At 33.1% G+C, this 25,828-nt stretch overlaps 1 protein-coding gene across 3 annotated transcripts; it reads left to right on the top strand.

Moving 5' to 3' along the window:
* The first annotated feature begins 21,048 nt into the window (after positions 1-21,048).
* LOC127254884 (katanin p60 ATPase-containing subunit A1) lies at positions 21,049-25,340 on the top strand. Of its 3 annotated transcripts, none has more exons than XM_051280216.1 (8): positions 21,049-21,347; positions 21,591-22,062; positions 22,848-23,045; positions 23,326-23,570; positions 23,677-23,835; positions 23,928-24,015; positions 24,664-24,972; positions 25,070-25,340. In XM_051280216.1, exons 1-7 carry the CDS (start codon positions 21,226-21,228, stop codon positions 24,943-24,945), a joined length of 1,566 nt encoding a protein of 521 aa, XP_051136173.1. In that variant the 5' UTR covers positions 21,049-21,225; the 3' UTR covers positions 24,946-24,972; positions 25,070-25,340. The 3 variants fall into 3 exon arrangements, with proteins under 3 accessions (XP_051136173.1, XP_051136171.1, XP_051136172.1); XM_051280214.1 differs by having other exon boundaries at positions 21,591-22,068; XM_051280215.1 differs by having other exon boundaries at positions 21,591-22,068; positions 25,052-25,340.
* The last annotated feature ends 488 nt before the right edge of the window (positions 25,341-25,828 follow it).

The following is a 25,828-nucleotide window of genomic DNA, read 5'->3' as shown; positions in this document are numbered from 1 at the left end:
TCAGGATTATCAGACGGAAGATGTAGTAACTTGTTGATTACTTGAGGACTGAGTTCAATCATCTTTCCCCGTACATAAGCCCTGTGGAACCAAGGACTTTCCTCTTCCAGTACGTCTCGTGTGAGATTGGCATAGAACTCCCGGACAAGCTTCGGGCAATAGGATTTGAGACAGACTGCCCAACGTCACAATCCTTTCATCCTCAAGAAAGCGAGGAAGCCAACGTCTTTGTGAAGGGGGTCGGTAAAACGGGCCTCAGGAACAAATTTCCGATTGGCTAAGATATCGTATTCGAACAACTCTGCTCCATCGTCGAAATGTGTAACGTCCATTGCTTGTTCAGCCGAGACTGGGGGAAGTGTAGCTTTCCTTTTTCGAGATTTTGACTTCTTTTGCTTCAGTTTCATCTTGGCAATCACTACCTTCTTTCTTTTCTTTGAAGGACCAGAGAAGTCATCAAAATCTTCCTTTTCTTCTTTTGTTTTCCAGAGTGGCGTTTTCTCAGAGTGGCAAGAGGGGCATTGTCCGAGTCGTCAGACTTGGTTTCTGGTTCAACCGGTGCAGGCATCACCACAGCATTTTCATGCTCCATTCGTTCAGAAAAAAGTTTGTCAACAGTTCTATCTATGATTGTGTTGAGACTTTCATCAGACAGAGACAAAGAGAGTTCAGCAGTTGCACCTTCATGAGTAACCGCTGGTTCCTCAGGATGAAGGGGTGAAGTACCCTTTTCGATCCTCTGGTGTTCAGATTCAGGGGCTCCCTCGGAGTGTATCATGGTGTCTTCCTCAACATTTCTGGGATCAGCTTCACCAACCTCTTGTTCCTTCCCATCGTCCTCTTTTTCAGCATGATCAGTCGCTTGATCTCCAGGAATATCATCCTCAGGACTATCATTTTGAGTTTCATCAAGGGTTTTCTGCACAAGTTCCTCAGCATCAGCAATGTGATCCCTAGGAGAGGGCGGAGTCACACTGTCAGTGACCACAGCCTGAACTTCCTCGCTTGCTTCAGGTTGAGTTGGAATCTCACTAACTGGTTCGCTGGGAGGTGGAGAAGAACTGATTCGTCCACCACGGCGCCCACGACCTCTGTTTCTTCCACGACCACGTCCTCGAGCAACTGTACTTCCTGACCCTGTTTCCTTTCCAAAGCGAGTTCGCACCATTGTTCTCTCCAAGAGAAAATTGTAGGAAGAAGAGTAAGGATAACCCTCACCACTGTACTCAGCGAAATATGAAATCACGCGAAATGAGGAAGACGAGTGACCTGTTCGAGTTATGTATTCAATGTCCTCTGAAACACCACTTCCTATAAGGCTGTGATGACAGCCAGAGCAGCGACGCAGAGCCGTCAAATCATCCCTTTTTGGGTTTTAAAATTAAAACCCTTCTCCAAATACCGATAATATCCTTGGTGCAAATTTTCTCTTTTCGCAAAATGATCCTTCTTCTTTTTGATATTTTCAGAAGACTATTTTTAATCTCCAATTTTCTCCCAAACAAAATGGAGATGTTTATTTATTTATTTAAGCATGCATCATCAAGGAGGACTTGAGCACATACCCAAATCCCTTCGTAGCTTTTCGAATCGATCAGCATCTAGAGCCTTTGTGAGAATATCAGCTTTTTGATCATTTGTTCCAATGTGCTTTAAATCACATACTCCATTTTCCACCAAGTCTCCTATGAAATGGTACCGTATGTCGATGTGCTTTGTTCTTCCATGTTGAACGGGATTCTTGGAGATATTGATGGCGCTAGTATTGTCACAAAACAGGGTGAATGAGTCTTGAGCAATACCATAATCATGCAGCATTTGTCGAATCCACAACAACTGAGCACAGAAACTTCCAGCAGCTATATATTCAGCTTCGGCAGTGGATAAGGCAATGGAATTTTGCTTCTTCGAACTCCAGCTAACAATGTTATCTCCAATATAAAAGCATCCACCAGTTGTGCTCTTCCTGTCATCACAACAGCCAGCCCAATCTGAATCTGTGAATCCGATGAGATCAAGACCAGACCTGTTGGAATACCACAATCCTAGTTCTGTCGTTCCTTTGACATATCTGAGAATTCTCTTTGCTGCCTTAAGATGTGATTCCTTAGGAGCAGATTGAAATCTTGCACATACACCAACACTGAAGGAGATGTCTGGACGACTTGCAGTCAGGTAGAGAAGGCTTCCAATTATGCTTCTATAGAGTTTCTGATCAACTGTTTTTCCACCATCATCTTTCGACAACTTTTCTTGTTGTCCCAAAGGAGTTCTGACTCCTTTTGAATCTCGAAATCCAAACTTCTCCACCATGTTCTGAGCATACTTGGTTTGACTCAGAAAGATACCATCTGCATGTTGTTTAACCTGCAATCCGAGAAAGTAATTAAGCTGACCGATCATGCTCATTTCGAATTCGGCTTCCATGAATTTCACAAATTCATTCTTCAAGGATTCTGCAGTCGACCCAAACACAATATCATCAACATACACCTGTGCAATCATCAAATCTTTTCCCTTCAACTTGATAAACATTGTCTTATCAGTTGATCCTCGAACGTATTCTTTCTCCAGCAGATAATTTGACAATCTTTCATACCATGCTCTAGGTGCTTGCTTTAATCCATACAAGGCTTTTCGTAACCTGTAGACATGGTCTGGATGGAAAGGATCCACAAATCCTTTTGGTTGTTCTACATAGATCTCTTCTTTAATCCATCCATTCAAAAATGCTGTCTTGACGTCCATCTGGTAGAGAGTAAAACCCAAGGAACATGCAACAGACACCAGCAATCTCACTGCTTCAATACGAGCAACAGGAGCGAATGTTTCATCATAATCAACCCCTTCAATTTGTGTGTACCCTTGTGCAACTAATCTCGCCTTATTTCTGGTAACATTCCCTTTTTCATCAGATTTGTTCTTGAAGATCCACTTAGTTCCAATGACATTCACATCAATTGGTCTTTCAACCAGATACCATACTCGGTTTCTTGTGAACTGGTTCAACTCATCCTGCATTGCATTGATCCAGTATTCATCCTTGAGGGCATCGTCTACTGTCTTTGGCTCAACTGTAGAAATAAAACAGTTCATCCCAGACAAATTCTTGAAATCGATCTGTTTCCCTCGAGTCAGTCGACCACCCATTGGATCACCAATAACTGCGTCAATTGGATGATTGTGTGAAATTCTTGAACCATGTCTCCTCACTTCAGCATCCGATTCAGTTTCAGCAGGTTGTTGATTGGTTGTTGTTACATCCGTTGAGCACTCAGGTTCTGACCAATCGAATCTTACAGAACTTTCTGCAGGAATGTGTCACCAGTCTGTGGCAGAACATCTTGGGACTGAGGAATGACTTGAACCTCTGAAGGATTCTGAGTCACCTTAACATCTGGTACAGTTTCATCATCATCATCATTTGAGTGAATAGATTTCTTCTCTGAGATGGTATCATCGAATATCACATTCATGGATTCCATCACTTTCTTGGTACGGTTGTTGAATACTCTGTAAGCTCTCGAGTTCAGTGAGTATCCCAAGAATATGCCTTCATCTGATCGAGTATCAAACTTATGAAGTTGATCTCTGTCCTTCATTATATAGCACTTACATCCAAAGGTATGAAAGTAAGAAACATTTGGTTTCTTCCCTGTCCAGATTTCATAGGCTGTCTTCTCTGTGTGAGATCTGAGATAAACTCGATTAATCACATAGCAAGCTGTGTTGACAGCTTCAGCCCATAGATATTTGGCTACTCCCTTTGCATGCATAATCGATCTAGCCATCTCTTGTAACGTTCGATTCTTCCTTTCCACTACTCCGTTTTGTTGTGGAGTCTTTGGAGCAGAGAATTCATGCCTGATTCCCAATCCATTGCAAAATCCAGCAAATCTTTGATTTTCAAATTCCTTTCCATGATCTGTTCTCAATCTGTTAATCTTTGATTTCTTCTCATTCATGAGTCTCGTACCCAGTTTCTCAAAAACATCAAACGCATCACTTTTCTCACGTAAGAAATCGACCCAAGTATATCTCGAAAAATCATCTACACAGACCAAGATATACTTCTTTCCTCCAAGACTGCAGACATCAACTGGACCCATGAGATCCATATGTAACAGCTCCAGACAGTTGCTGCTGAACCGTTGTTCTAAAGAGGAATGCACAACCCTTTTCTGTTTTCCTCTTGCACAGTCACCACAAGTAGTATTTGGAATCTTTGAAAATTTTGGTAGTCCTCTGACAGCTCCAATTTTGCTGATCCTCAACAGATTCTGTGGATTCACATGACCTAATCTGGTGTGCCACAGCATCGATTCATCATCCTTCAATATCAGTGCTTCCATTTGAGGATATTCCAGTAAGTAACAATTGTTCTTCGAACGAATACCAGTCATCACACATTTTTGTGCAGTGTCATAAACTTCACATGAATCCTTGGTGAACTTCACATGTAGATCATCATCGCATAGTTGACTTATACTGATCAGATTCGTACTCAGCCCTTCTACGAAATAGACTTTTGATAGCCTTGGAATTCCTTCTTTTTCAAGAATACCATAGCCACTGATCTTTCCTTTTGCTCCATCTCCGAAAATGACTTCTCCACTTCGGTCTTCGACAAAATTCTTCAGAATTCCCTTTTGATTAGTCATGTGCCTTGAGCAACCACTATCAAAGTACCATCGATCAGCTCTGGTAGACTCTTGACTTGACAAGATCACATTACACTCGAGCTGTTTCTGAGTCTCCTTAGGTATCCATACAAACTTGACCTTAATGTTCTGTTTCAGCTCTTCAGTAGGCCATTGAATCCGTCTCCCACTGATAACATCTTTTGCCAGCTTCAAGCACTTCACAGCCGAATGACCTGGATACATGCAGTACTTACAGTCAGTAGGTTGTGACAGCTTTGTCTTCTCACTCTGAGTTTCTTTGTGGTTTTTGTTTCTGATTCTGCTTCTTTTCTTTCTTGAATTCTGTTTCCAGACTTGAGTTGATTTCTTTTCTGGAAGTTTGACATCAGTAAGCAGACCACCTCGCACAAATGTAGTTGGTCTACTTTGAGAGGATTCACAGAAGCCTAATCCTTTGTGATCACCAAACGGTTTACCAATTGAGAGGACTTCATCCAATTTTTCCTTCCCTTTCCGAAGTCTATCATTTTCATTCTTCAACTTCAGATTATCTGACTGCAATTCCTTTGATTCAGTAAATTTATCTTCAATGATCTTTGTCAACTTCTCAAGTTCATCTTCAAGTTTCTCCTTTTGAGCTTCCAAACGATAAATGGTATCCAGAAGTTCTTTATTTTTTACAACAGCTTTCTTTTGCTCGGCAACCATTTCCTCATAAGCCTCAATCAACTCATCAGTATCAAGTTCTCTTGACTCATCAGTAGTTTTAGAACTGGATTCTGTCTTCTCATCACTGGAATCATCATCATCTGCCATGAATGCAACAACTTCATGATTCTCAGTCTGTTCATCACCACCAGCAGATTCACCATCTTCATTGTCACTCCAGGTAGCTTGATATGCCCTTTTCTCCATTTTCTTAACTGTTGGGCACTCAGATTTAATATGTCCAACACCACCACATCCATAACAGGTAGGTTCTTGAACCGTCTCAGGTTTTGCAGACACTACAAACTTCTTCTTAAATCCACCATCAAATCTATCTTTCGGTTTGCTGTATGCAGTAGGTTTCTGCTCAGGATACTTTCGCTGAGAGCTGGATGTACCTCCTCCCTGATAGCTATTCCTGTTTTGAAACTTCCCAAACTTTAGCTTGGCAGCTCGTTTCTCACTGATCATTCGAGAAAGTTTACGACTCAGCAGAGCCATTTCTTCATCAGACTCAATCATCTCCAAGTCTTCAGCACTCAGAGCCACACTTTTGGGTGCTTCATCTTCAAGATAGTTCATTTCATAGCTTACCAGTGTACCATATAGTTCATCCAATGTCATGTGTCTCAGCTTTGGCGGTTCATCGAGCATAATCACCTTTGGCCTAAAATTTTTTGTGAGACTTTTAAGCATTTTTCTCACCAGTCTCTTTTCTTCAAAGTGCATACCAAGAGCTTCAGCTTGATTTACAACATCCATGAATCGGTTGTGATAGACATCAATTGTTTCATCTTCATTCATCTTTAGTGCTTCAAACAGAGTTTCAACATGATCCAGCTTTGATTCTCGAACCTGCACAGACCCTTCAAATGCATTTTCAAGAATATCCCATGCTTCCTTCGCAACTTTGCAGTTTGATATCAGCTTCGCTTGAGTTTCATCAACAGCATTGAAGATCGAAAATAAGGCTTTCGAGTTGGCGATTGCAGCAGCCTTTTCATTGAGAGTCCATTCTCTTTTTGGTTTCTTCACAAGAGTGACAGTATTATCTTCATTTTGAATTGTCTTCATGGGATGAGACCATGCAGACTCGACAGCTTCAGAAACATCTTCACCTTGTAACATCAGAAATGCTTCCATTTTGTTCTTCCAACTTCGATAACTTGTTCCATCAAACAGTGGAGGTCTCGATGTAGATCTACCTTCTTTACTCATCTTTGCAAACTGTGAGAGAATCTACTCAGCAACTTAGAGAACACTGCTCTGATACCAAATGTTGGGATGGAAATGAGTGCAACTCCAATAAATCCTCATACACAAATCCAAATGGGCCAACCTCCCGAAGCGTAGTTATATCACAGTTATGACACCCACTTGTCGATGAAGTAAATGAAAGTATTTCAAAGCAATAAATGAGATGCTATTTGTTTACCCGGTTCGGATATAAACCATCCTACATCCGGGGGATACCAATCCAGGAGGTGTTCATTAATCAGTGCTGATTAATAACAAAACACTCAAACCTCCACCAACCCACGCTACGAATTAATTACCCTTCAAGGTTCAGTTGTTACAAACTCGTACTAACAACCGTCATAGCTGGGCTTCACAGAGTTCGAATGCTCCCCTGATCAGAACTCCAGTCTTCCTTTGATCTCCAAGCTTCTCCAACAGAAATACAATTAAAATCACTTACTTAATGCATGGAGGTGGAAGGGAAGTTGTTGAGAGGATAAGCACAATAATTATCTTACTACCCAATCTCTCTAAGATCACTCTATCTACTTCCCAAAACTCTAATACAATGAAACATACCACCACAGCAGCCATGAAATGACATGGATTAAATTCCCTTTGATCTAACCAAGGAATGATGTTGTATCAAATCAGTTCTGATCACAAGAAGACAAATTCGAAATGTCCAATTTGTCTTTGAGCAGCCACCAACGAGAGGGGACACAAGGGCTGCATGATTGGACTTAACCAGCAGGGCCAGAGTTGCTGTTTTTGAAAGCCAACGACCCCAGAAGCAAAAAGTGTTTTTGTCACTATGCCAAAATTAGATGTAGAGGAATTGAGATTATCTTAACACATTTTATTTCATTAGAGTGACAGAATATGTCTTTATAGTTTAAATAAAATAATAAACTTTATTGGTACAAGTCCAACATCATTCATTAAGTATATACTAATATGAGTCATGGCGATTCTACGTCATTGAATCGACATAGTTCCTTCCATGTGCAACATACTCATTTTCTACTTAATTCATTCATAATTGAAAACATCCATAATGGTCCACTTTAATGTCTAAGATAGATTGCATCTTGTTCAAACAATCATGCGCACAAATAAATGAACAAGAAAATATTCAATTTCAGAAACAATGCATAAGGGAGCTTGAGATGTCAAATACATAAACATAATGTTCATCAAATTACATTCATAATGCTCATTCTTTCAACATGTGCAATAAATGTCTTTGGAGGCAATCCTTTAGTTAACGGATCCGCAACCACAAGATTGGTGCTAATATGCTCAATTGACATCTTTTGTTTCTGAACCTCTTCTTTAACGGCAAGGTACTTTAGATCCATATGTTTTGCACATTTGGAGTACTTGTCGTTCTCTGAAAAGAAGACTGCTGCGGAATTATCGCAATAAATTTTCAGTGGCTTGGCAATACTGTCGACTATTCCAAGCCCTGAAATAAAGTTCCGCAGCCAATTTCCTTGAACTGTGGCCTCGAAGCATGCCACAAATTCAGCTTCCATAGTGAATGCAGCTATGACAGACTGCTTCGCACTTTTCCATGATATTGCTCATCCGGCTAGTAGGAACAAATATCTAAAAGTGGATTTTTTGGTATCAACACATCCGGCATAATCCGAATATGAATAACCAACAACTTCTAGACAATCAGACCTCATGTATGTAAGCATGTGGTCTTTTGTCCCTTGCAGATATCTCAACACTTTCTTTGCAGCCTTCCAATGATCTAATCCTGGATTGCTTTGGTATCGACCAACAGAAAAGCTGATGTCTGGCCTTGTACAAGTCTGCGCATACATAAGACTTTCCACAATTGATGCATAAAGAATTCCATTCATTTGCTTGCGTTCCATTTCGTTCTGTGGACATTGCATGAGACTGAATTTTTCCCCCTTCTGAATTGGAACAACGCTAAAAGAGCATTTTTCCATTCTGAATCTCTCCAAAACTTTGTTGATATATGCCTTTTGAGACAATCCTAACAATCCTTGTAAGATGAGACCTCGTGTCACTTATTAATTATTGGTGGTTTAAATGAAATAAAATAAATAATAGATTTAATAATAATAATAATAGAATTGGTCTGGTCAAATTGATAGTGATTTAAAACCATTTTATCATTATGCCACGTTAATAGAACGTGGGATAATGATTTTTAACGTAAAGGATTCTGGTACTTCTCTGCCTATTAAATGCCAGAATAAATCTATTCTATCATACACAAAAATTAAATTTACGTGTTCTGGCATTGAGGCTAGGAGGGAGAAATCAGAGGATCCAACTCATTGTCCCAACCAAAAGACCCAACTTATCGTTCTATATGCAAAAATGGTTTCCAACCAAGGTCAGTATGTACTATATACATATTTCATTGATTTTGTGAGAATCATAAAGTTCAAGGTTTGCGAATTGAAATCGATTATATTTTATTTTAAACTTAGAGTGGATGGAAACACAAATAGATATTCCATTATGCATATGTCTAAGGGGTACCGACCCATAGATATTCCATTATGCATTCGGCAATAGCAAGTTATAATATATTTCACACAAACAACACTAATCATCAGCCACACAACTTAAATACATTGGGTTTTCTATCACATATAAATGTATCTTCATCTACAAAGACAAACATGCAAGACCTCGATCTCCATTAGTTGTGCTATGACCCTAGACGTTGACGTAGACAATATATATCACCTTATTCTCCTTCAACACTATTTGGAATCTCTTTTCATTAAGTTCAACAAACAAACACACTGACATTCATCGACACAACAGATAAATAGAAACCTCTTCAATCATCTTTGGCTCCATAAATCCGGTAGCTTTGAGCATGTTTCAACACCAAATACTTTCAAATTTCTTCCTCTCAGTATATAGGTAAACATCTCTAAAAAATTTCTCAAAGTAAATAAGCAAACTCCCTCTCTCTCTCGAAAAGAAAGTAACACTCAAACTATTACATTACGAAATTTGAGCTTTTTTTTTTTTAGAATAACAGTGAGAACTCTTGAAACTCTCGACTCACTCTCTATGATACTCACAAAAACACTCTAGATTTTCTCTAAGAAAATTGTGAAAAGCCCCGCCAAAATAGTTCTAAGGGGTTGTATATCCACTACAAAAAAAATAGTATATTTGTAACGGAATTTTGTTCCTAAAGTTCACATAGCTAACGTAATTCCATCTCTAATATCATTAGTAACGGAAAAATTGAATTTAGAAATGAAAAATCCTCGTTACAAAATTGATAATTTCTTGTAGTGATCTATACTTACACAAACTCATTTTCATCCAATAAAAACTCGACAACACAAGGTAGCATGTATCAAATCAGATACATCCCATACTACTTTTCAAAACATGTGAAAATTTGTTTGGCATATCTTACATTCAATAAATGCAATTAAATAAACTAAAACAAAACTTACCCAAATTGAAATTGAGTGTGTGTAGCCCTTTTTTCCGCATTCATTTGACCTTCAACAAAGACGTAAACTTGAATTTTCTTATTATTACTTTTTCTTTTGTCCTTTTGGAAAATGCAAGAAATTTGATAGTATTTTTATTTTCCAAAAAAAACGTTTTATGATTAAAAAAAAAATATATAGGACAAGTCATTCTACAAACAATCCAACAACCACGTAGCTACTCATTGATCATTTGATATTCCTACAAATATTCGTTATAACAAACAAAATTCTATGTCAACAATGAATTAATTATTCACGGCTGAAACCAACAACTTAATAAAAACATTCATCACCATTATTATTACTACTATTATTTAGATAGGGTCGACTAGAAATTTAATATCAATAAATTTTACAAGACCCGATTATGCATTTTTTAGTTTAATTTTAATATTTTAACTATGCTATCATACTGTTGTTTTATAGATTATTCATTCTTACAAAAGAAAATAATAATAATAATAAAAAAAAACAACGAAATAAAAAAGTAAATTAAGTTCTAAAAGAATACTTCTAGAAATCCCATTTGATCCGACTCTATTTCTAATTGACATGAATTTGGAGCTGATTTTAACGAGTTGATGATTATAAATTTGGATTCAATTTTGAGTAAGCTCCAATGTATACTTGAAGTAATTTTAAGAGAATATTTGAATAGATCAATTATATATGTTAATATTTGTTGTTTATACTTATAATTTAAACTATATACATAAATGATCTATATGTGTTGAACTTACTAAATTAAATCGGCCCAATATTAATTTATTAATTTAAATTTGATAGGCAAAAAAAATGACTCCAATAAAAATAGAAGTATTTGATGTGAATTGTATAAAATAAAAATATATATTTGATATAATATATTTTTTTATGTTAATAAATAATGCCAAAATTTTCAAAAGTATCGACACAACCAACAGGCTAATATGTTTGGATTTTTAATAGTAAAAAATTTAAACTTAAATAGTGGTTACTAATGTAATATAAATAGAGGTTGATGTTTATGTGATATTTTAAATGTGAAATTTTTTTAAGTATAATATAGAAAATAAAAAATATATATTTCATTTGATTTTTTTTTGAAGAAAGTTTAATGAATAATAAATTTGGACAAAATTCCCTAAACAAACACTAATTTTATACCTAAATAATTGAAACCGATGCTAAATTTTATAAAAACTTATAATAATAATAATAATAAACAAAATCTTTGAGTCCCACATAGCACACCCTATACAAATTTTATACATAAATAAATAATTACACTCAACTTCAATTAAATATTCAAAACCAAGTCAAAGAAAATATACAAGAATATAAATTTACAAAGGGTTAATACATACTAATACTTGATAATACTCCCTCCGTCCCAGAATTATATAGTCTGGGTTGTGTTTGACACGAGATAAGTTAAAAGTATGGATAAAAGACTCTTTTGCTTTTATGAGTGTATTAGTCTATGATTATTTATGGAAATGAGACTGTCGTTTTAGGATGGACAAAAATGATAAACACGACTATTGTATTAGGACGGAGGAAGTATAAATTTTCTGTTATATTTTTCATAAGCTAGTGGAAGCCATAGCCATTTGTAGACAACATCCATCCATACTCTACATTTCTCATGTAATTAATGAACACATCCTATAAGTGCTTTTTTCCAACTGCTGAATTTAATTTGATTTAATGAGGAGCCAATTTAAACAGAATGGTGTTCTTTCTTGGTACAACTGCTAACTAACCATAGGATAAGATTAGATAAGATCAATTACATATATATATATATATGTGTGAGGCAAGACAACCTCAATTAATCTTAACCTGATCGAGGCTGGAAATTATATAATTATAATTAGAAGATATATACATATATAAAAGAAGAAGATGCAGGGAGGTGGTGCTCCAGAAAATCAAAGCATGTCTTATTCGGCCTCGTCGCACATTCAGAAACGTCGCGACGAGAAAGGATGCCTCTATGCCTGGTTCGTAATTTTTTGTTTACTCGCTCGCTCGCTCGCTCGCTCTTATTTGAGTTGAATCTAGATCGGTATTTCAATTCAAATTTTTGTCGATCATACTGGTCTTTTAATTAGAATCGAATTTAGTCCGGTACTTCAATTTTCTTTATTGATCCTGAGCTAGCTTCTTTATTTGGAGTCGAATTTAGTCTAGTATTTCAATTTATTTATTTATTTTTAGCGATCTTGAGCTCCTTTAATTAGAGTCAGATTTAGTCGGTATTTCAATTTAGTTTTTTTAGTTTTATATTTGTATCGACCTTGAGCTCTTTTAATTAAGAAAATGGATTGGGTAGAAACACAATCCAATTTGAATGTGTTTTTTTTTTTCCATGTACAAGAATTGAGTTATTTGATGTTTGGTTTCGGTATTTTTTACTATTCAATATTCATTATTCCTCTGAACAATATATATTTTTATTACATAATATTATATCCAAATTATTTTTTAAGTTAAATTTTTTGATTTATAATTTAAATAGTAGTTAAGTATAGTGTTTGTTTGGGAGTTTGGATTTTGAATTGGGATTTGAATAGTAAAAATTTTCAATTTGAATAGTTGTATGATGTGATATAAATAGGTGCTGATGTGATGTTTTGAATGTAAAATTGATTTTTAGTATAATATAAAAAATAAAAAATAAATGTTTGATTTGATGGTTTTGGAGAAAAAAATTGGATGAATAGTATAAATCCAATCCAATCCCCCAAACAAACACACCCTTAGAAGAAATAAGAAATTCTTGTATAAAATCATGGAAATTCCATAGTAGAGAAATTGAATAAAAATAAAATAAAATAATATTTTGAAAAATGATGGTAGAAACACAATGTGAATGAACCATTTGTTTATTTTTTAGTTTGAATAGCAAATAAAAATTTGTGAGAATTGAATAATAAAAAGAAAACAATTTTTTTTTTTTAAAAAAAAAAAAAATTAACAAACGAACAATATTCGTATTTTATTTGAGATGAATATCTTTAATATGTATAATTAGTATGAATTTAATTAATTAATTAATTTGTTTGTGTGATGATATTTGGCACAGTTTGTTTGCAATGTGCTGCTGCTGGTGCTGTGCTGAGACTTGTGAATGCTGTTTGGAAGGGCTTTGCTGCTGCTGCATCTAATTATTATTATTATTATTATTATTATTATTATTATTATTTAATTTCATTATTGGATGTATTTTTGTTCGAGTTATCAGCACTATTTAATTAATGTAATATATAAATATATTTATACAGCTAATGTGGATTTCTTTTAATTTCAAATTAAAATAAATATTATTCATTTTTCACAATTTTTTTAAAAAATATACACTATTTTTTCTCATAAAATATTATATCAAAATATTATTATTTTAATTAATATTTTATTTCAAATCAAATTTTATTTTTAGATGGAATGATTATTGCAAATAAAATAATAGTTTTAAAAAAGGCACATTTAACCTTAAAAGTTCTACTTATGCTATATATCCTCCATCTGATATGGCTACAAATTTGTATTTTGTAATTACGGCAATAAAGTTACAATAAAATATTACTAACATGAATTTTCATAATATATAAATATGCTTTACTTTTTCACAAAAAATTAATAATTAATACAAAATATTATTTTTTGTTTTATCAACACAATTTGTCATAATTCACCTAAAAAATACTTTAAATTAAAACACTAAACAAACATACCATATACTTTCAATTTTTTTATTTAAAATAATTTCTTAACTTTTTTAAAAGTAGAATTCCTTCATAATTTTATTTTTATTTTTATTTTATTTTTTGTCTTAACTATATATTTTTTTTACATGAGGTATAAAGAATTATATAGATAATATAAAAATAATATTTTATATAAAATGATGATTTTATGTAACTTTTTGATTACGAGTTCACTCCTACCACGAGACTTTGTTTACTTTAATTTTATAGTATTGTTGTGTTTCATACGTATTTATATTTTATATTTAAATAATAATTGAATATATTATTTAATAAAATTTACTTAATAAAAAATAAATAAAATTCATGTACTTCACCATTAATATAATACTCATATATATTAATTAATCATTAGTGTTAACTTCCACGTTACAAACACAATATTAAACCTGCAATTATTGTAGGACTACTCTACTCTACTCTACTCTAGCCTTGTGGTCATCAAAATTCATTTATACATGCACCATGTCAATGTGTGTGGTTTTGTTTGATTTTAATTTCAAACTATTTTTTCTATATTATTTTTTAATTAAAATATATTAGCTTTTTTAATAAAATTTATTAAAAAATAAATTCAAATGAAAATGAAAATTTCAAATTCAAACTCAACCACAAATACAAACCAAGCAAACATGTTTAGATATACTATCGGATCATTTTTTGTTCTTACATAGCTTGGTTGATTTTGAATTTTTTATAACAACTATTTAAATACTCCCTTCGTCCCATAATAAAATATTCATTTTTTCATTTTAGTCTGTCCCATAACAAAGTATTCATTTTTTTTTTTTTTTTTTTTTTTAACTGTACTATCTACCTAACATTACAAATACCCTTACAACTTACAATATATTACACAAATATCATTACCTTTATATCACACATACTAATAAGGTTATTTTAGTTATTTCTACTTTATTTCTACTGTATTCCAATATAATACTAATATTTTTAAAACTACGTGCAAAAAATAAATAAATATTTTTTTATGGGACTTAGAGATTATTATATTTTACAATAAATCGATATTTTTTGTATTTTTTCAAAAAAAAGATAAATTACTATAAATAAAATTTGAGAACCAATAATAATAATAATAAAAAAATACACCACCAAACAAACTCTATGTAACTTTTCTTTTTAAAATACAAATATACGTTTATTTAAATTTAACATTTTCTATATTTTATAATTTAATTATATATAAACCGATATATTTTATTAATTTATATAAAAAATTTATTATTAAAAAATAATATTAATATTGAATGTATTTTTATTTTAGAAAATATTTTTGATCAAATAAATATTATATTACAATTTCAAAACATAGGGTGTGTTTGGTCGTGGGTTTTAGTTTTTGAATTTGAATTTTTAAATAGTAAAAAATTGAACTTGAATAGTTGTTTGATGTGATATAAATAGAGATTAATGGAATGTTTTGAATGTAAATAAATTTGTAGTATAATACTTATAAAAATTAAACTTTATAGTTATTTGATGTGATATAAATAGAAATTAATCCAATGTTTTGAATGTAAAATAAATTTGTAGTATAATATAAAAATAAAAAATAATTATTTGATGTAATATTTTTGAAGAAAAAAAAATCTAAATAATAAATAAAACCCACAGAAGAAAACAACCATGATATTGTACTCCCTCCGTCCAGTAAGGGATGAACCCTTTTATTAGGGACACGGCTTTTTAGTTAGTGTAAATTAGTAGGTTATTAATAATAAGTTATGATATTAATTTATTATTTTTTAAATGCATAATATTATTGGTATTTTAAAATTTTTTAAGATTATATTTCGAAAAAATATTTTCAATATGAATATCATTTTGTATATAATAAAATTTTTATATAATACAAATAAATAAAAGAATATTTTTATTTATTTATTATTACCATAAATTAATTTTTAAAAAAAATGAAAAGTTTTAAATATAGATAAAAAATTACGTTAATTGAGGAGAGAGATAGAAATAAAGGGGTTTTGCGGATAAGGGATTAGAAATTTAATTAAATTGATTTATATTTTTTTTAAATATATTTAAAATTGATAAAATTATCAAAAATGGAAAGGATCATCTTTTTAGGACGTATTAAAAAAGATAAAAAAGTGATCTGTGGCGAGAGGGGACGGAGGGAATATATTAAAATCCAACTCCCAACTCTAACTTACAATAAATCACACGCTATATTATTTAAAAAATTTATTAATCAAAACTCCAAAAAAGTTAAAAACTCATAGGTCCCGAAGAAAACGTCAAAATAATTCCTCTATGTATATAAATAGCAGGAAGCGAGTATAAGTATAACTGCAGGAACTGGAGGCAAGCTGACCGCAGAGAAAGGAATTGATTGGGCATGGATCCACCTTCACGTGAGGAGATGTCTTACTACGACCATGTCCGGACCCGACATCAAGACAGAGGCTGCCTCTATGCATGGTACTCTACTCTACTCAATTCTAATTCGACGTCGTTCTCTCCTTTTTATTTATTTATTTATTTTTTTAATTATTTACAATAAATTAATTTGAACTTACTTAATTAAATTGGTAATTGGGTGCAGCTTGTTTGCTGCGTGTTGCTGCTTTTGCTGCTACGAGGCGTGCGAGTGCTGTTTGGACATCGCTTGTTGCAAATGCCTCTGGTGACTAAATCAACGGCTCAGATCAGATCTGATCTGATCCCGTCTTCTTTCATCGGATGTATATTTTAATAAATCGGATTGAAATTAAATATAAATATATATATATATATATTCATCGGATGTATATTTTAATAAATCGGATTGAAATTAAATATAAATATATATATATGTATATTTGAATACATCAATGTGATTAATTAAGTTCAACATGTATTGAATATATATTGATTGAATTACGAATTTCCTTATAATGTCTTTATTTATTTATTTATTTATTGATGTGTATGGTTTACAAAATAGAATACCAAAACTTCAAACAAGTTATTATAACTTGTTGAAATTGATTTATGGAACAAAACACATTCGAATATTTCAAATGATCAACTCCCGAAGCGTGGACATTTCACAGTTAAAATAACACATTGACCACAAAATATAATGCATAACTGAAAATAACAAATGAGACAAGGTATTTGTTGACCCGGTTTAATTATCAATCAATCTACATCCAGTGATAGCAATTCAAAAGAAATTCACTAATCAGGGCTGATTAAGAACAAAAACAATCACAACTCCTTCTACCCACGCTCCTATCATGATTAACCTAGGAAAATACCTTCACAGGTTCACGTTGTCACAAACGCGTACTGACAATGACCATACAAGATAGCAGCTCTGAGCTTGATCATCCTTTGCGGTTGAAACTCCATTATTTCTGATCTCCGTCGACCTCTCCAGCGAATTTTAGTGTTAAACAATAGTTCAAAACATAGAGAAAATATGAGAGAATGGTGAGGGCATCAAATCCTCTATTCATATTTTCCCTATTCCCTCTATTCTGGACACTTGGAAGATTGGAAGAAAGAAAACCTGTAAATAAATTTAGAATTTATATATAATAATTTATGTCTCTAAATTTTGGCTCTCAAACCTCAATCATCACAAATTTTTTTGTCTCTGGTATATACCATGCAACCTTAGATAGAACAATCCCTGGTTAATTTCTCTTTGCATGAAATGAGATGGAGTGCTCTCCAATAATTCTACACGTGTCTGACCATCCCAAAATATCGTGCTTGACTCTTGTAGGCATTAAAGGGATAAGACGCATTGAATAAAGACAAACTCATAAAAAAAATTAGTTGCTGCACGATTGCAGTGACGGACTCTCTGCAACCTTGTATGCTAGAAATGAAAAATTTGTTGCATCATGTAAAAAACATATTTTTCAATATGCCAAAAATAACAAAGGGTGTTTTTCATTCATATAACTCTATTTTTTTTTTTACTTTTTTTATGTCGTAGAAATTTCAATCACTATTATTTGAATACGCTTTGGATCTCAACTGAATTTAATAGCCTACACACCACTCTTGTGCTTGAAAATGATACGGACACAGACGTATAACTTGATAACTGTATAATTTAACGATGACAAATTTTGTTCTAAAAATTCAAAACCTAACCCAAAGATGTTTATAGAAGGGGCACTTTTCCTCCTTTAAACATGCCAACCGATCTTATCGATTCTTTTCAAGTTTAGAAGTTTTCGAGTTCTTTAGCTATATTTTCCCGCAAGCATTTCTAAATTTTTTGCCACCAATTAGGGTGTGTTTTTTTCTATTTTTTTCTCACACACGTTTTTCTAAAAAAAATTAAGACACTACACATATTTATTATTTTTATATTTTTCTACATAATTTCATATATCTTACAAAAATTTTATTTACAACCATTTCACAAAACAAACACACCCTAATTTCACCTTCAATTGTTTGTTAAAACTTTGAATTTTGAAGTGCTATATTTTCAAAGACGAAAATGGTTTATCTTTAGAAGTAGTATGCCGATGATTAGAAATACTACCGTAACAAAACTAGCTTTTGGAAAGAGAAATTTTCGTCGACTCAGCTGTCCATAAATAATTTTATTCATTTATTATCATATTTCTAACAAATACATTTAGAGATTGAATATGCCGGAAAAAAAAATGTATATTTAATATATATATATATATTTGTTTTGTATTGTTATAATTTTTATTGATCTTTTTGTATTTGTTAGTTATTTATTTATTTATTTTTTATTATTATTATTTTTTAAGATATTGAGAAAATTGTTAGAGAGTTTTAAAATTATATCAATATGTTTTATGTCATAATGTTGAGATTTTACTAATCTGTCAAATAATAGAATTAACATTAACTAGAATGTGTTCCAAACAAAAACAACACGCAAGCACTAGATATTGATTCATTTGGGTATTCAACTCATAGAACACAATTTATTGTTTAAAAAGAAAACAGATTGAAAGCAAAAACACTTCCCTATTTCTTCTAACTCCGGACAACGGCAATGAATAGGCATCAACGATCACCGGCGCAACGTGGCATACAACAAGAACGGCTCCCTTCTCCGGCGACTAATGGCAACGGACGAACAACAACGAGGATCCTCTTTCGGCGATTTCCAAGCGACTCGACAAACAATAGGGGAAACTATTTTGAATGCTCAATCTACAACCTAATGACTCATACTTAGGGACTAACCCAACCGCCTTCAAACAAAACTCCAAACCAACGGACTTGATCTTAGAACCCTAAATTCTAATAGACCGATTTCCCCAAAAACCTCACAAACAACACCCAGATGAACAATTTACCGAAGGAATCGAACTAGAATGACTGCAATATTGGCGAAGAAGAAAACTCCCAATCTTACCGAGAAGAATGACGATGAAGATGAACCAGAGAGAAAAACTGAATCGCGATACACTGTCTCTAATGAGAAGGGAAGGGAATGGGGAGTTATAAGGTGTGTGTCGGGTCGGGTCAGAAAACTGGGTCGGGTTAAAGAGTTTTGGGTTGCGGGTTAGGCTTGGTATTGAGTTGGGCCAAAAAGTATCAACACATAATACAAATAATATATCCCAAGGATCAAATAATATTCATAACGAGGTATAATTGATGTATTTTAATTCTCCATTGACAATGATTTGTTTGTGATATTTCAATTTAAACATTTATGGAACATCTCTTCCAAAAGTTGTACACGAGTTCTAATAAATGGGTGTTTTTTTAGTCAAATTATACTGACTCCGTCCAATTTCAAAGTATCATTTTATCATTTTCGTTTGTTTCATTACAAAGTATTCATTTTACACTAATATTAAAATACGCTTAACCTTTACTTAAATTACAAACATACAATTACCTGTACAATTATTTTATAAAGTAAATGACAAAAATGTCAAAATATTTTGTACATTTCCATTGATCAATAGATTTCTTAATCTATTACAAAATCTCAAAAGACGTTTTTGAAATGGGACAGGAGGGAGTACTCAATTTTTATTATTCATAATTTTTTCCTCTAAAATATCTCATATTTTTTATTTTTATATTATACTAAAAATTAATTTTTATATTTAAAATATGATATCAATATCTATTTATATCACATCATATACCTATTAAATTCAAAAATTTTCCTAGATGCAAATCTCAAATTAAAATTCAATCAACCAAATAAACATACCCATATATAAATATATAAATGAGTTAATGGGGTTGGGAGAAATTTTTTGATTAATTAAATATATAAATACATGCGATATATTTATAACTAAGTCTATTGAATGATATAAATTAAAAATATATAAAAGTTTTTTTATGCAACAAAAATAAAAAAGAGTATTATTTATTCTTATCAATTAATAAATTTTCTTTAAATATATTATATTAAGTCTAAGATTAAGATATTATGTATAAATATATCAATTTATCATTTTAATGAAAGCTACAAAAGATGGTAAATAAAGATAAGCTTAATTATAATATAATGAATTTAATTTATATTTGCATTTTACTTATTATTCATCTCAGTTGCAACTTCAACTTCAATTCCAAAGTAAATTGCATAATATATCTTTAGGACATGTTTGTTTGTAAAATTTTGATTTTGCTGTGAAATAATTACTCTAAAGGCTAAATGAAATTTCAAATTCAAACGTCAATTTTCAAATTATCATATGGCAACGTACACAGAATATTTTTTTACAATAAAGTTTCACACTTTATAACTAAAAAATTTAATTTTATTAGCTAATAATGCTATGGGCTTTATGGGAGCTTCTTAAATTAAATTAAAAATACAAATTATGTACTATTTTTCATACCCTCACAAAAATTTCCATTTTTTTGGTCGATCAATCAAAGAAGTCATTTATTTTATTTCATATTGTGTAACATACATGTACAGACATGAATATGTAATGCAACTTATGACTTCTCCAAGCCAAGGGTAAAAATGTAATTTCATAGCCATCTTTCTGCAGACGACCGTTGCTTAAACGTCGCCGTTTTGCGCATCTCCTATTCGAAAAATAGCGTAAAGGTCCTTTAAGTTCCTCTTACGTAAATATTTCTGAGTTTAAGGGCATAAATGTAATTTAAGGTATCAACCATACGACGTCGTCCTCGTCATCGTCTTCGTCGTATATATGGCTCCAAGCGTTCGGCTACCACGAATCCAAATTCTTCAGCAATTTTCCATTACTGTTATCGCGAATCTTTCAGTGTTCTTCCAATTTTTGTCCTGCGGGCTTTGATTCGGTGATTTGGATTCGTGTGAAATCCTGATTCAAGCAAAAGCTGGGAATTTTTTAGGAATTGTTTACGTATAGCGAAATTGTGTGAGAACAGGAAATGGTGGGATCTACGCTGGCAGGCTTGCAAGATCACGTGAAGTTGGCCAGAGAGTATGCAATCGAAGGACTCTACGACACTGCCATTATCTTCTTCGATGGCGCCATTGCTCAGATCAACAAGTAATTTTTCGATCCCTTTGTTCGGTAGTTTTACCTTCGACCTCATTTCTCAGAAATTTCGAAGCTTAATTTGTTTATTTAGATCTGCAAGTTAACTATTTTGCTCTCTAGTTTAGTAGCTACCGCCCCGGGAAACAAAATTCATGGAAATGCTTTCCAGAATTAGGGCTTTTTATCCCTTGTTGTTTGCGTAAATTATTATTTTCACAAAGATGTAAAGTGGCTTGCTTGAATATGGTTTAGGCATTTGAATACTGTTGATGATCCATTGCTCCGTACGAAATGGATGAATGTAAAGAAAGCAATTTCTGAAGAAGTGGAGGTTGTGAAGCAGTTAGATTCAGAGAAAAGGTCGTTCAAGGAGGTTCCTGTTGGTAGACGAGTTAATTCTCCTCCAATATCAGCCAAATCATCATTTGTGTTTCAGCCATTGGATGAATATCCAACTTCTTCTGGTGCTCCAATGGACGACCCCGAGGTGTGGAGGCCACCTAGTAGAGATCCTACAGGTAGGCGGCCGACACGACCTGGTGCAGTGGGCACGAGGAAGTCACCTCAAGATGCAACTTGGGCTCGTGGAGCTACAGCTAGAACTGCAGGGCGTGGAGGAAAGACAAGCGTTTCTAGTAAGGTGAACACCGGAGTCCGGGCATCGACTGCTGGGAAAAAAGCTCCGGGGAGTGGGAAGTCTGCCTCCGGGAAGGCAGACGCTGCAGTAAGTGTAAGACAAGAGATACTTTGTTCTTGCAAACTAGCTTCTTTATGCATCCAACTGATTCAAGTATTGTGATACATAATGGTAATTTGCATACTTTGCTGTTGAATTGAAAAAAGAATTAATCTAAAGTCATATCATAACCATAGCTTTATTGCAAAAAATTAGATTAGTACACCTTGGGAAAATTGTAGTTTTTTCATTATATAACGATTAGTAACAGTTAGTGAGTGGTGCAAATGTAGAAATTAGTAAGGGATAATGAATATGCAATCTTCTCTTTATAATTTTGAGAACTCTGCATTCTTTTACCTTCCATTAAATGCATTTATTTATTTACTTCCATATATTTAATCAAGAAATAGAGCATATTAAATTTGATTTTATTATTCTTATCTAGCTCGAGGAAAATTACACTTTAAAACTGGCTGTGTGCATCTTGACCTGTCCTCACCAAATGATCTACTGTAATGATGTTTCATTACTGGTTTTGAATTTATTTTTCGAATCCTATTAAGGATATATGGATGTTAGTAAATGTGATCTTAATTGCTTTTCCATTATTATGCTCGTGCACTTTCTGGCATTATTTATATTCTTGCAGGAAGGTAAAGGCTAAGTAGTCCAGGAATGTAAACATACCGGCAGTTTTAAATTGTTATCCTATGTGCCTTTGAAGTACATATAACAAATTTGATTTATTGTGGATAATCTGAAGTTCTTATATCACCATGTGTTCAGATATTGCTCTTTGTCGTTTCTTATAGATTTTGTTTAATTTTCAGAGTGGAGAATCGGAGGAAGCAAAGCCGAAAAAAGTTCAGTATGAAGGTCCTGATGGAGACTTGGCTGCTATGCTTGAAAGGGATGTCTTGGACTCTAGTCCTGGTGTTAGATGGGATGATGTGGCGGGGCTGAGCGAAGCGAAAAGACTACTAGAGGAAGCTGTGGTTCTTCCACTTTGGATGCCCGAATATTTCCAGGTATCAACTATTAATTGAAGATGATTTACTCATGAATTAAATTCTTTGTTTTTCTATATTGGATAAGATATTCTTCATTTGTGTGGTCTTCTAAGAAGTTGAGCTGTTATATGTCAAGGGTTCATGTCTAATACTGGTTTTCACAGGGATTTGATTTTCTCTTTGTCATTGTTACTTTATTGCTAATATATTTCTTTTCAGAACTTAATTTTTACAATTACATTAATTAAGTAGTTACATTTTGGGTTTACACTTGCGAATGCTCTCTGAGTGATTGTAGGGAATTCGGAGGCCATGGAAGGGTGTTCTTATGTTTGGTCCTCCAGGTACCGGAAAGACTCTTCTTGCTAAAGCCGTTGCAACTGAATGTGGGACAACATTTTTTAATGTCTCTTCTGCAACATTGGCTTCTAAATGGCGTGGAGAAAGTGAAAGGATGGTGCGTTGCTTATTTGATCTTGCTCGAGCTCATGCTCCCAGTACAATATTCATCGATGAGATTGACTCTCTCTGCAATGCTCGTGGGTAAGACATTTCTTTTGTGGTGACTTAATATTTTTTTGTTAACGACTAATAATTAGATGAGATTAAAGGTTTTCGCTGCTTGATATGTGTACTACTCATTTTTCAGGGCTTCTGGGGAGCATGAATCTTCTAGAAGAGTGAAGTCTGAACTTCTAGTTCAGGTAGATGGTGTTAATGCTTCTTCCACAAATGAAGATGGTACGCGCAAGATAGTGATGGTTTTAGCAGCTACTAATTTTCCTTGGGACATAGACGAGGCGTTAAGGTTGTACTTTTTTTTCTGTCACTTCTTATAGTGATATTTTTTTTCTTCAAAACAGTCTTCTGCATCAGCTTATTCTTTCATAATGAGTGCAGGAGACGGCTGGAGAAAAGAATATATATTCCATTACCAAACTTCGAGAGTCGTAAGGAGCTTATCCGGATAAATTTGAAAACTGTTGAGGTAAAACTCAGTTGTCCTTCTTGCACCTTGAAATGCATTGCTTGCTTGCCTGTAAGAACTATTTGACAAAATTATATCTTGTATATTACAAAATTATATGGTATCGGTAAGTTTCTATTGTAGAAACTTGTTGGCACGCAATAACGTTTTGAAATTATACTATCACTAGGTCATTCAGTAGGCTTTGCCTTTGGTTTTGACCTTTTTCTCCCCCAATTCTATTATGATTAGGAACATGTAAACAGAAACCAATTAACGTGTTATTGGATAGAAAGCCCTTTTAGCATATCTACCTGATTAACTTTGTAGAAGTATTTTATCATGTATAATTGTTATTCTCCAAATAAGTAGCATGAGATCCTCTATTTCGAGCTTTTGTGTATCCATTTTGTAGAATCATTAATTGGTATTTGCATTTATGATTTGCATATTAGTCAGGTAGCAGACAAATACAATTTCAGGATATAGGATCTCATCCCAACTAATGACCAGCAAATGATGCAATAAATCTTTTGTTTATAGAGAGACCAATATCCACTTGTGAATAGTGATAAATAAACTTAGAGTGAGAAAGAGGATCAAGACGTCGACATCAGGCAAAGTGGTATAATTCGTATTTTCCTCTCTTGATTTGTGTGGTCATATTAGGTAGCTCAAGACGTGGACATTGATGACGTTGCACGCCGAACAGAGGGATACAGTGGAGATGATCTAACAAATGTTTGTCGAGATGCCTCACTAAATGGCATGAGGCGCAAGATAGCAGGAAAGACAAGGGATGAGATCAAGAACATGCCAAAAGATGAGATCTCAAAGGATCCTGTCGCCATGTGCGACTTTCTAGAAGCCATCACTAAGGTTCAACCCAGTGTATCTGCAGCTGATATCGAAAAACATGAGAAATGGTTTACTGAATTTGGGTCAGCATAAGGCGACAATGGCAAGGGCAATGTCCCGGTATCATCTCACTTCCCCCTTTTTATGCAATACTAACTGCTTTACCTATATGATATTCTTTTTCAGCTAATGGAACTAGTTTGTTTCTCTTTTGTAGTAAAATCGTGCGCCCCATCGTAAGCGAGCTTGTTTGTTTATTCGCCCGTCTTCTGGTAAAATTTGTTGTGTGTGTGTGTTTCTAAATACAATCGATCGATGTTTTGATTTGTACGGTTTCAATTTGATGTTGTTGCTACCATTTATGCCCTTTTGGAAGGTCTTCTTTATCTATTTATTTTGGGTAAAGTTACTGTGCTGATCAATTAATTTTGATAGTGAAATAGTAATCGCAAACCGAAGGCAATGATCAATTATGGCGTGTATTTTCATTCCATGGATGCATAGTTTGTTTCAATATCATAATCAGATTTTGAATTTATGAAAAATGAATTTGATGCAATTTATATGGTTGTATATGTTTTGGGTTTTGGTTAATTATTGAGAAAATATATTCGGGATGTGTTCTCAGCTTGTTAAAACTTCCTATCTGCAATATATTTGGGTAAATTCTATAACATTGTGTTTAAGTAAAATGTATAAAGGACTCAGTGTTTTATTATACTTTAAAATAAAATTTGCACAAAATACTTAGTTCGAAGTTGTTGATATATGGTTGTAAATACAAATTTAAATATACAAGTTTTATACTAATAAAAGAAGTAAATACATTTAGTTTATTTTTTAATGGAATATTTCTCCATTAATATTATTAAAAAAATACAAATACACATATATTTTAATATAATATATATATTACCAACCTAATTTTCGATATATTTTTATTTTTAGAGTAATAGCGAAGTCTAGTAAACAATCT

This window comes from Andrographis paniculata, unplaced genomic scaffold, assembly GCF_009805555.1.
Source record: "Andrographis paniculata isolate CXL003 unplaced genomic scaffold, ASM980555v1 Contig52END, whole genome shotgun sequence".
NCBI classification, from domain to species: domain Eukaryota; kingdom Viridiplantae; phylum Streptophyta; class Magnoliopsida; order Lamiales; family Acanthaceae; genus Andrographis; species Andrographis paniculata.
Note: the sequence above shows the minus strand (reverse complement) of the source record. Positions and strands in the feature narration are given on the sequence as shown.